Genomic DNA, 12,789 nt, shown 5'->3' with positions numbered 1-12,789 from the left:
ATGATTGAGAAAAAAACATATATATATATCTATATATAATGAGAGACTGGAAGAGGAATTCAGACTTTCTAACCTTTAAGTGAGAGTGAGGAAGAGAAGGAGGGTGAGACTGAAAGGGAGAAAGAATTAGAGGAAATAGACAAGCTGGTGTTTTGTTAAATATATGTGAGTAATGGCATTGAGTAAACTCACCATCAAGACTCCTCAGCAGAGTGGATGCATGGGGACTGACTGTTGCTGACTGGTGACTTTGGAAGCTTTCCATGATATGATTTTGCCCTGTCCAGCCTTGTGCCTCTCTGAGTTTACTACAATGTAATAGTATAGTAGAGTTTCTTCAGACACTGAGTAGAAATCAAGTTCTGAAAGTTCTGAAATCTAATTTTTTTTAGGTTAACAACACAATTAAATGCAGCAGATGTATTGATGTGCAAAAGCATGTAGTGAAAAGATAATAAAAATACATGTTTTACTGATAATCTAACCTTTGGATGATTTGGAGTGTACATGGTCTTCTTCTTGGAGCTGGATCCCTCACATATGATGTGGCCCTCAAGACATTCCATCCAGCATTGAATACAGCCTCGCAACATTTTACCGGAAACTTAAAAGAATGTGTCAATTTTTTTTATCAATTGTGTTGAGTTTTGCAATGTGCAGTACTGGTTAAGAAATTGTATTGTTTTTAATTCATTATCAATGCTCTGTCCATCTATTTCAATAGTATCCCACACAAAAATTGATGTATCATGACCATGTGACCATGAGTCTACTTGTAAAAACTGATATACCCAATTGTGCTAATTTCTTCAACACATTTTTTAAAATAGATACTACCATTCAAAATACATAGTTGGCTTGATAATAACCTTTCCATACATTTTAAATCTGCACTGCTGGATTACCATCCAAAAACCAACGTGCACTGAAGTCTTACTCTCACTTAAACTGTTGAAGTAACTTTCTTAGGCTGTACCGTAAAAGGTTTACTAAGTCAAGACTTGTAATGTGCTTCATGAATTCACGACAAAAAACTTGTGTGCACACATTAAATTAGATGTAAATAACAATGAGCTTCATTTGTTGTCTGATAAACAGGCAATCATCTTCGAAATTCTAGCTGCTTCATCCTTATGTCATGACGTGCACTTATTTAGATATACAAACAGAACTGTACACTGATCTGTGAATAAAATAAAATTGCTGCTCACCAAACAATTAGTAAGATGGAGATGGATGAAGAAAAGAGTGTATCCAGCTTCACATGTGCAGTTTGGGTGAAATGGCTCCTCCCCAAATTCAAAAAATACTGCATGATACCTTGGACGAGCGCTTCACAGTAAAGCGCTGTATTTTAGGAATACACTGCAGTTCTGTATAAAACTGGTCATTGGAGCGTAATTTAACAAATTTTCATAGTATATTAACAGTAAACCATTGTTTTTAAAAGTAACAGATTAATACTGTGAACTGAAAATCCTGCTGTAATTTTACAACAAAGTCTATTCTTCTATCTGTCTATCTACCTACCTATCTATCTATCTGTCTATCTATCTATCTATCTATCTATCTGTCTGTCTATTTATCTGTCTATTTATCTATCTATCAAGCCCTGAGGCTGTAGATAAAAAGTAAAAGAACCACCAAAGTTATTACCAATTATTCTCTGGAGAACATAATAGTCTCTCCAGTGTTTGTTGGGATATTTCCTTATTTCATGTAGTCGTAGTCTGGATCAAAGTTGTGGACCAGCCCTAAAGATATGGGCATGGCTAACTGTAAATATGCACAGACTATCAGGCCCCAGCTTGTAATATGGTTATATGTCACTGTTGACATAAAATATGGCTTACATCTCTCTATGCTTCTGACTCTCACACAGAGGCTTCTATCCTCTCCTATGATGGCAGTATGTACATGAAGGTGGTGATGCCAACTATCATGCACACTGAAGCTGAGGATGTCTCCCTGCGTTTTCGCTCCCAGCGGGCCTATGGCCTCCTCATGGCCACCACCTCCAGAGACTCAGCCGACACGCTCAGGCTAGAGTTGGATGGGGGTCGCGTCAAACTCACGGTCAACTTAGGTATCGTATGAGCTCTACTCCCACCCCACCATTGCCCCATCTACCTCCACATCTCCACCTTCACCGTTGAGCGGTGACCTCTCCTCTCCTTTCATTTCAATCTTCTTGTGCACCGTCTTTTCATCAGTTACACATCACTACAGCCCCTTTACTGGTTTCACCAAGCTTCAGAACATAGATCAGACACTGTTTCTCTTTTATGCATGGGTGTTAATGCAGTTTTTGCACACCAATAACCATGGACTGCTTTCTGAATACAATAGTTTACTAGATAAGAGCATAGGTTACAACATCATAACTTATTGTATTGCAAGGGTATATATGTCTGGCCCATCTTTGAAACAGACAAACCAAAGTCATATTCATATTCCTTTTTACAGACCTTTTGAGACAGTCACAGCACAATAACCAGAATATACATTATAATGTACAGATACTGGGCTGTAAAGTCTGGCTGCTAATAAAGTCTTTTATAAGAACAAAGTGTGCTGAGACTTTCTAAGAGCTGACTTCCACCAAGTATGCCTACTGATGTTCAGCTCATCATTTGACAGGACATTAGAAGAACCTTTTCTTGTCTTTCTCAACAACCTCATTTTTCTGTCTGATATCAAGTGATTTCTCTGTCACCTTCCTCTTGTTCTGGGTGGTTGTTTTCTAAGCTAATGATGGTATCTTTTCTGTAAGTCTATATTTTTTTAGTGTTTTGTTTTTATGTTTACCTGTCAACTCCATTTTCCATCATGCTTTGTCAAAAGATGGTATTCACCCCTTCAAAGGCCTTAAGCCTGCGGCCCGTCAGGCGAACAGCCCGAGAACAGAGCCCAGCAAAACCTACAGCTGGCTGCGACCCCAAAAACTTACAAGCCTGTCCACGCATAATATGTAAAAGATTAAAAAATGAGTCCCACGCCTCAATATATATTTTGCACATACAGTATGTCTAGTAAAATCATAGAATATAAGATTAATGGCAATGTAGACAGATGTTAGCTGGTTTGCCAAGCCATATTCAGATAACTTACTTACAGATTATATGAATTCATGTAAGTCATCCCCTAGATTTCAGTCAAACTGTTCAGTTGTGCAACTCTAATTTTCTCAGTCTCTGAGTTAATCTTTGTGATTTTCTACAGAATTCAAAACATTTTTATGTTTCCCTCTGATGTAGCTTAGTGACACATGTAGGCAAAGGCTAGTACTCCACATCTGAGGATTGGGGTTCCTGTGCCTCTGCATGGTGCTGGTGCTGATTGGATCGTGGCTGTTTGCTCCCACTTTTCTGTTGCGGTTGACGACACATGAAACCACCAGCCACATGGTGACCAACCCTCACTGTCTTCACAGCTGCATACAGCAGTTATTCTGGCCTCAGTAGGACTGTTAGGATCAGATTTTGACTGTCTTTCACACTATTGTCTTACAAATTTAAACTTTTTGCTGTTTCATTTGCAAACCAAACTTTGTCTTTCTTGACTTTTCAAAGACCCTTGGCTCTAAAATTGATGGCTACCACTGCCTTGCTAGTGCAGAGGTGTTGAAGCCATAGACTTTGACTTTTTTTCTGGATATTTAAACCTAAAATGGAACAGTCAGTGTTTGGTTGGACAACTCATGTAGCTGGTACCACAAGTGGCCATTTTACTGTTAATACCGTGCCTGAAAAAAATTACAAATTGAGCTCTGGTACTACAGGTAACTAAAGAACACAAGCTCTAGAAAAGCAGCTTTTTTTAAATCAACTAGCACATTTTTACAAATCCATCCATTATCTTATTTACTATTAAGTATGTTTTTGGAAATCTTTAATATTTATATTTTATTTAATGGTAATCTAATTTTATTTTTTATAAAGTTAACTATGAATATAAATGAATAAAATGGCTGCCTTCCTGCATGTGTACGTCCCCGGAAGGGTGGACTATTTGTTTTTGGATGTCTGCAGCAGTAACCTTGAAGGATGCAATTTCATCTGTCATTTATTCTCCCCCATCTAGACTGTATCAGGATAAACTGTAACTCCAGTAAGTTAACACTCAAGTTTCATTTTGCTTTCTATGTTGATGGTATGCTGATGTTTTATTGTTGGTTACTTTTTTATTTATTTAAGGAAATGTGTTTTCTAAAATGGGAGCCCTGCTCTGCCCTGCACATTCTCTTAATCTTATAATGAGGGGGATTTGGTCAGTTGGCTTGTCTACTCATAATTAAACAGTAACCAATAGAAATAGCCTTGGTCAAATAAAATGAGTGGTAATTTGTATACTGTCCCATTCTCTATTTGCCATCAAAAATACAAACTTTTTCACACAATTTGCCTTGATATGGCAGTAACAGTGTGCGTAAAATCGTGAATTGTCTCTTTGCCAGAATTTTTAAGTAAGCTAAGTAAATCCCCATTCTTCACCTGTATTGTATTTGTGATGGCATTTAGTAAATATAATCTGACAGGTAGGTTATTGCAACTGAGTTTAGTTTTATTGCCACATCGCTTCACTATCCAACTTTGAGGCTACAAAAAGAGCAAAAAAGAGAGTGATTCTAAATAAATGTAAAACTGGAAAAAATTGGTCCCATTAGCTGACACTCTAAATATAGATAGCTCACTGATGATTTTAGTCCAGTGTCTGCCTATTTGGTGGAGCTCCACAAGCCATATAACCTTAACCCATGACCCCATTTTTAATCCTGTGCAACCCCCCTTTTCTAACACAAACAAGTTACATAATTCCTTCTATCCAGTAGTGTTAACTGTAAAAAAAAATAAAAAATGGTATGAATAATGGGTAAATTCCATTAGTGCATAAAACAATACTTCCTTGCAAGACCCCACTCCAACTAAGAACAACATAGATGGAGCTCAGTCCACAGTCTAACTGCATGAAATAAATGCAGGACATCTTCTTAATATGGCTGCAACAACAGCACACAGTAGGTTACGTCAATAAATGTAGTCTGGAGACAAACAGCATCATGTGGACACACTCTGATTGAAATGAAAGTTACACATTGTTTGTTGGGAACTGGTCCACACCAAAATGATCCCATACAGAAAAAAAATGTCTTGATCATCAAATACTTTGTAGACATGACTACTGCGTACATTAATATTAAATATGAGTATGACGACGGTGGTCAACTGTCAATAACCAGATTTAGGGTTACTAACCCTTGACATGACATTACAGTAACAATAAAGTAGCAAAGTTATTTTTTTTTTTGACACAGTTAAGACATGTTCATTATAAATTGCTGTAGACAAGGCACAAATTGTTACAAAAAAAATCACCAGAATAAAATAACATGTTTGCTTTTAAACATGTTTTGGTGGAGGACCCCCCAAACTCCCTTTTTCATGTGGCATCCACAAAATGAAACAATATCTACACGTTTGTCTGAAACAAAAAGAGACAATGTGTCAATGTGTGACAATGTGTTAGGTTTGATTGTAAACCATAAGCAACATGCATGTTAATTGATGATTAATTAATTGTGTACATTCCTATCAAAATGTTTCACACAATTGGATATTTTTTGAATAACACTTTATGGCAATTTTTGTGATGTCCAACTCAATATCAAATTTGGACTCAGCAACTACACAGAATACACAGGATGGTTCTGTATTGTCTGAAAAATGTGCTATATCCAACAAATTATTATGTCAGGTCCTGTGCAAGTGTGTCTGCTGCATTTACAACCTAAAGGTGTTTATAGTGTTTCAGTTGAATAGCCATTTTCAGGCTTTCAAGAATCATTATGGATTGCTTTTACTCATAATGAGGCCATGGAGATCTTTGCCTTTCATCTCTCTCTCTGTCTCTCTGTCTCTCTCTCTCTCTCTCTCTCTCTCTCTCTCTCTTTATATATATATATATATATAAAAGCTGAAAAAGCAGAAATATAAAAGATCTGAAAATCTGACACAAATTGCTGAACAGCATCATTTAAAGAAGCAAATAGCTGAAACACATGCAGTAAAACCTCAAACCTAAGCTGTAGTTACAGATGAAATTATTTTAAAAATTCAGTCAAATTGCAACCTCTTTGACCAAAGCCACCATTGTGAGCTGGTTGGTAGAGCTGAAAGAGATTGAAAGAAAAATGCAAAGCTAAATTATGAAAAAAGCACAATATTTAAAAAATGTGACGCGAAAAAAGCACAGCAGAATTGTCCTTAAGACCTGAGCAGTTTTACATTTGAATGATAACTGCAGATGTGTATGAGACAAAGAGAGAGAGGTAGAGAGACAGAGGGAGGGGAGGGAGAGAAAGATTTGCTTTGAAAAGGACCTTTATTCCAAGGTGCCTCCTGCTTAGTTGTCTTCTCAAGAAAAATTACAAACCAGAAAGGAATTAAAAAACACAGCAGTGAAATGCAGAAAAGACATAAGAAGCCTCGCCAAAACACATCAGAAATACGGAGAAAGATAGATAGATAGATAGATAGAGAGAGAGAGAGAGAGAGAGAGAGATGGACAGTGATGTAGGCCAATATGAATATACTGTGGAATAAATTAATGTACTACTAAAAAAAACAAACAAAAAAAAAACATACAAATTCAAAAGCCATGCATTGTCTTACTATGTTTTTTATCTTCACTTTGAGCAACTCAAGACTTTTCTGAAGACACAGACATGCCGGTTGTGTGGATAAAATTCACAGTTTAAATTCTCTATTTGTTTTTTTTTGTTTTTTTTTTTGCTCAAAACATAGTGATGAGAAATAACATTACAGCTAAAGGGACAGGTAAGGTATCTTGTGTTGATTTGAGGCAGAAGTTTAGAAAACTAGTCCTATTGCTTAAATGGACGCATCATTGAAAAGAAGAAAAAAAAACAACACTTTAATGTATAAATTTTGTATGAAGACTGAAAACTGTGGGTGTTACAGAATTTAAAGTCAGGTTATTTTAAAAAAGCAGAAAGGCAGGAGGTTTACATGGTAAATAAGGTCAATGTTGTTAAAAATATAAATGGCAGAAAGACTGCCTTGCGGTTGTATGCCTCTGTGCACCAGCCAAGTTGCAACAGTTACAGGTAGTTACATACATCTTTCCCCTGGCAGCACAAAAGATCTCTACAATCAGCAGTTTCAAGATGGACACCCAAGATTAGTGTCACCAATTCAGCATGTGACCAAATGTCTCCCCGTCTATTTCTGAGATATAATGATGAACCAGAAAGGGGTTTTTTTTGAGTAACACTGTGATGTCACAGTAAATATGCCTGTTCACCTTTTGGATATGAAATGTCATCACTTCATCATTATATCCTATTAGACATTTGTATGAAGTTTTGTTACAGTGACCTTGACGTTTAACCTTCGACCACCAAATGCTACTCAGTTCATTCTTGGGTCCGAGTAGACATTTCTTTCAAATTTGAGGAAACTCCCTCAAGACCTTCTGGAGCTATTGTATTCACAAGAATGACATGGATGCAAGGTCACAATGACCTTGACCTTTGACCTCTAAATTCTAGTTTATCACTGAGTTCAAGTGAATGTTTGAAGAAATTTCCTAAAGGTGTTCTTAAGATATTGCATTCACAAGAATGAGACAAATGCAAGGGTGTGGGTGTGAACGTTGTGCCAAATTTAAAAAAATTCTCTCAAGACATGAGATATCATGTTCACGAGAATGGGACGGGTGGATAGGCAGACAGACGTACAACCTGATAACATAATACCTTCAGCCACAGCTATCACCCCCATGGAGGCATAGAGAGATGAATACAGACATAATGTCCTCTAAGAGTTGAACATTTGAGTATTTGAAAAGTGTCTGTTGCTGATAGTGTGCAGAAGTGGTCCGAGTCCAAAAGAAGTGTTAAAGAGTCCTAAAAGAGAATGTAATTTCCAAAGAAATGGTGGGTGTGAATGCCTGCATTGCTGGCTCAAATGTGTAAGAATAAGCTGAGACAGGTAGTTTGTTAAAGTGGGAATAGCTTTGATAATGAAGGTCATCACAAAGTTTAATTTCCGTGATATATTCACTTTTTTTTAAGTGGAATATTTCAAAGATTTTTGAAGAGCTGACACTCAGCTGAAATGTTTGCTTTAAAAGTTAAGTCATGCCCGCAATATATGGGAGATGTTGAGCACTTTATTGTATGACTGAAGTTTGAATCTGAGGGTATGAGTAAGTAGAAGTGAAGACTTGAAAAATGCCTTTAAGAAACTGGAAAATGTCATGAGCTTGGGCCCAGAGAGCAGGCGGCATTTCTGGGTGTTGTTGATATATGGCTTTTGCTTTGCATGGTAGATTCTTAACTTGCATTTGTAGATGTTGCGACAAACTGTGTGAACTGACAGTGGTTTTCCGAAGTGTTCCTGGGCCCACGTGGTAATATCCTTTACAGAATGATTTCAGTTTTTAATGCAGTGCCGCCTGAGGGATCAAAGGTCATGGGCATTCAGTTTTGGTTTTTGGCCTTGCTGCTTACATGCAGAGATTTCTTCAGATTCTCTGAATATATTGATGATATTATGGACTGTAAATGATGAAATCCCTAAATTCTTTGCAATTGTACATTGAGAAATGTTGTTCTTAAACTGTTGAACTATTTGCTCACGCAGTTGTTCACAAAGTGGTGAACCTCGCCACATCCTTGCTTGTGCACGACTGAGCCTTTCGGGAATGCTCCTTTTATACCCAATCATGACATTCACCTGTTTCCAATTATTCTGATCACCTATTGAATGTTTCAAACAGGTGTTTTTTGAGCATTCCTCAACTTTCCCAGTTTTTTGTTGCCCCTGTCCCAGCTTATTTGGAATGTGTTGCAGGCATCAAATTCAAAATGAGTGAATATTTGAAAAAAAAAAAAATTTATCAGTTTGAACATTAAATATATTGTCTTTGTAGTGTATTCAATTATTATTAGTATACAATTATAATGCATTCATAGTGCTTCATGAATACACTCATAAACACACTGCTTACTGATGCACTATATCAATAGTCATAAGCCATTATAGATTTGATTTATAATGATTTATAAGTGACAAGGGTCTTATGGATGTTTTTGACTTGTTATAAACTGGAGATTGAATGCTGAGGCTTACAATGCATTATAAATATTTATACTTATTCGCACATCAACAATCATCTGTAGGACTCATAGTGTGATATAACAGTTTTACATTGTTTCTTGTTGACAGACAAGTATTAAAGAGCGTTAAATTTTACCTTGACATGTTTCGACTGCTATCATCCTGCAGTCTTCATCAGAAGAGTCACATGATATTACTGTGACATGTTTTATCAGCTGTTTAGGAGCAGGCGTGGACGACCTGTCTGGTCCTGGCAGGTCGACCACGCCCTCTGTCCAACTGCCTCTTGAGGATGGTGCCCCAGGTGTGAGGCAGCATGTTGGCCCCTTCATCCCTGTTAACAGTCCTGTTGGCATGTTTCCAGATCTCAACAGCCTCCCTGATCAAACAGTGGTACTTGCTGTTCTCTGATCTGATGACCCTGGTGCTCCTTTTTACGCGTGTTGAATGGTTTTCCTGTTTATATACTATATGTTTTATGGCATGATAGACAGGGTATTTCGTAGATGACGTTACATTTCCTTTCCTGATCTATTTTGTTCTTTTTCATGTACAAGTAGCTGTCGTAGTCTGGTGAATGGTTTGACTGGTGTGTATATTTTGTGTTTTTTCATTGCTCTCTGAATGCGTTCTGTGATGCCTCTGATGTATGGAAGTGTGACGATGCCTGTGTCCATCATTTTTGTTGTGTCTTTCTTTTTTCCCTGGCTGCTTGTTTTCTTTTCTTTGTACTTTTTGTTTTCCTTTTTCTATGGCCCATTTTGGGTATTGGCAAAATGTGAGTGCATGTTGTTTGTGGGTCCTGACTGTCGATAGTTTATGTGCTGTTGGATGTTCTGATGTCCATAATAAGTATTGGTCTGTGTGTGTGGGTTTTCTGTATATTGTGATTTTATTGCTGCCATTATTGTTGTGGTGGATTTTCATGTCCTGAAAAGCTATGGTGTTTGTTTCTATGATCCATAAGTTTCTGTGTGTGTCCTGCGTTGACTTTTTCAAGTATGTCATCCACATACCTTTTCCAGAGAGTGGGTCTGCAGTGTGTGGGTGCCATTGTTATGGACACCATCCTCAAGAGGCAGTCAGACAGCAGATGGCGTGGTTGACCTGTCAGCACCAGACAGGTCGACCACGCCTGCTCCTAAACAGCTGATAAGACGCATCAGAGCAACATCACATGACTCTTCTGAGGAAGACTGCAGGATGATAGCAGTCGAATCATGTCAAGGTAAAATGTAACACTCTTTAATACTTTTCTGTCAACAAGAAACAAAGTAAAGAGTATATTAAGTGAAGAAATTATGAATTTGTTTGGACTATGTATCCTAAGTTATCACTGTATGTGTTAAGTAAAGTGAGCTGCATATTGATGCATTTATAATAATTTATGCTTTATCATAATGTTTCATCGTAGTTGTAATCATTTTCATGCATATATAAGAATAAATGCCGCATCATAAGTGAGTAATGGGTACCATTCACTAGAATACTTTGAAAATACATTTAGAGGAAGGAATTCTGACAATATATCAAAGAGTTTTTAGCTACAGAATTAGATTTCACAAAGACTGGGGATCTTACAGTGTCAGAGATGCACAGAAACTGCTGCAGCCCTTGAAATCCACAGTGAGTATGCTATATGCTGTAGCTAACTGGCTACTTAACCACTGTGCCCATACCAAACAGGCTATTTGCAAGCTAAGTTAGCCACTGGGATGTTTGCTATTAGCCTACAAGCTAGGCTATTTTAGCTGAAGATTGCTAGCTCCACTCATATACATGAATAGATGATATGATTTTTGAAGCTAGCAGTTTTAGGTTCAAACATACAGTTAGCTTGCAGGCTAATAGCAAACAATCCAGTAGCTAATGTTAGCTCACAGGTAGACCCTACAGTGGTTTGCTAGCTAGCTTACAACATAAAGCATACTTACCAGGGATTACTACTAGCCAATCACAGCCCAGTAGTGCGGGAGCAGATGGCACATGCCCGCGTTAAGAAGAAAAAGAAGAAAAAAAATCTTGATTCTCATGTGGAAAAGGGGGACAAAGTGGATTTGAGCAGTGATAGAGTGCCTCCTTGACATGGCCTCCCATTTGTACCACTAAGGACTGGAGAAGAAAGAAGTGGACAGAGTTACAGCTCTGAAATCAGTTAGTGAGCTAACCACAGCAGGGGCCTCTGCAAGCTAACTTTATCTACTGGATTGTTTACCATTAGCCTGCAAGATAACCGTATGGATCAAATTAAGATCACTAGCTTCAAAATTCATATATCAAGTAATCATGTATTTTTGAACCAGGCAATCTTCAGCTAAATCATATGGTTAGCTTATAGGCTAATAGCAAACATTCCAGTGGCTAACTTAGCTTGCAGATAGCCTGTTTGGTATGGGGACATTGGTTAGCTAGCTAGTTAGCTACAACATATAGCATACTCACTGGGGATTTCAAGGGCTGCAACAGTTTCTGCCCACCTCTGACACTGCAAGATCCCCAGTCTTTGTGAAATCTAATTCTGTGGCTGAAAACTCTCTGACACATTGTTAGAATTCAGTCTTTTAAATGCATTTTCAGGGTATTCTGGTGAATGGTATGCATTAATCACTTATGACGCAGCATGCATTCTTATAAATGCACGAAAATGATTACACTTTACTTAACACCTACCACGAATCATTATGATAAAGCATAAATTATTATAAATGCATTGATATGTACCTCACCTTACTTTACACATACAATGATAACTTATGATACAGCATGGATTGGATCCTTACTATAGTTAAGTGAGTATAAATATTTATAATTTATTATAAGCCCTTGCCACTTATAAATCATTATATGTCAAATCTATAATGGTTTATTATTATTGATATAGTGCATCAGTCAGCATTATGTGCTTTTATGAGTGTATTCAATTCCTGGACTCAGAAGTCACTCTTTTTGAGGTGCTCTTTGGGTGGAGATATGCTAGGACTTGAAAAACGCATTTCATCTGGGAGTCAAACTCAAACTCTTGACTACCTGACGAAGGCTTGTATGCCAAAACAGGCAGGGGTGTGTTTTTAAGGTCCTTTATGACCATGCTGTAGAAATAAAGGAATTTTAACATTTTAAAAGAGAGTGCCTTGGAGTTTTCATTCTGATTACTCTTTAGGTGGACTGGGATGACAGACCCTTGGTGAAGCACTGATCGTCAAATGCCAAAACACAGTGATACAGTGAAATTTCTAACCTTGTATGATGATAAGACTATCTGTTTGACAAGGCAATGACCACCATAAATTATGATACAACAGAATGTAATTTCTTTTAAAGCTGACTTCACTGTTTGTGTTGTAGGGATATGCTTTCATGCCACTACCACAAATGACATCTTGATGCATGCAGAAAAAGGTGAATTCTCAACTTTAGTTCTATTAGACTTATCCGGTGCCTTTGACACCGCTGATCATACTATCTTATTTGATGAATCAAATGAACTGGGTAGGCATCTCTGGTACTGCTCTGAAATGGTTCACCTCATACTTATTTGAAGGACACTTCAGCGCTTACATTAACAACTACGTCCTCCTCCATTCCCCTCCTATGTGGTGACCCTCAAGGGTCAATATTGGGTCAGATTCTGTTGTTATTGCTACCT

General features: G+C 37.5%; 1 protein-coding gene across 1 annotated transcript in view; it reads left to right on the top strand.

The window, feature by feature from the left end:
* nrxn3a (neurexin 3a) overlaps positions 1-12,789 on the top strand; it is a 257,417-nt gene that overhangs the window by 160,016 nt on the left and 84,612 nt on the right. Inside the window, 2 exon segments of the mRNA XM_042500138.1 lie at positions 1,883-2,086; positions 4,084-4,110. Coding sequence (XP_042356072.1) covers positions 1,883-2,086; positions 4,084-4,110 — 231 coding nt within the window.

The sequence above is a fragment of the Plectropomus leopardus genome, chromosome 14 (genome assembly GCF_008729295.1).
Source record: "Plectropomus leopardus isolate mb chromosome 14, YSFRI_Pleo_2.0, whole genome shotgun sequence".
Lineage (NCBI taxonomy): Eukaryota > Metazoa > Chordata > Actinopteri > Perciformes > Serranidae > Plectropomus > Plectropomus leopardus.
Note: the sequence above shows the minus strand (reverse complement) of the source record. Positions and strands in the feature narration are given on the sequence as shown.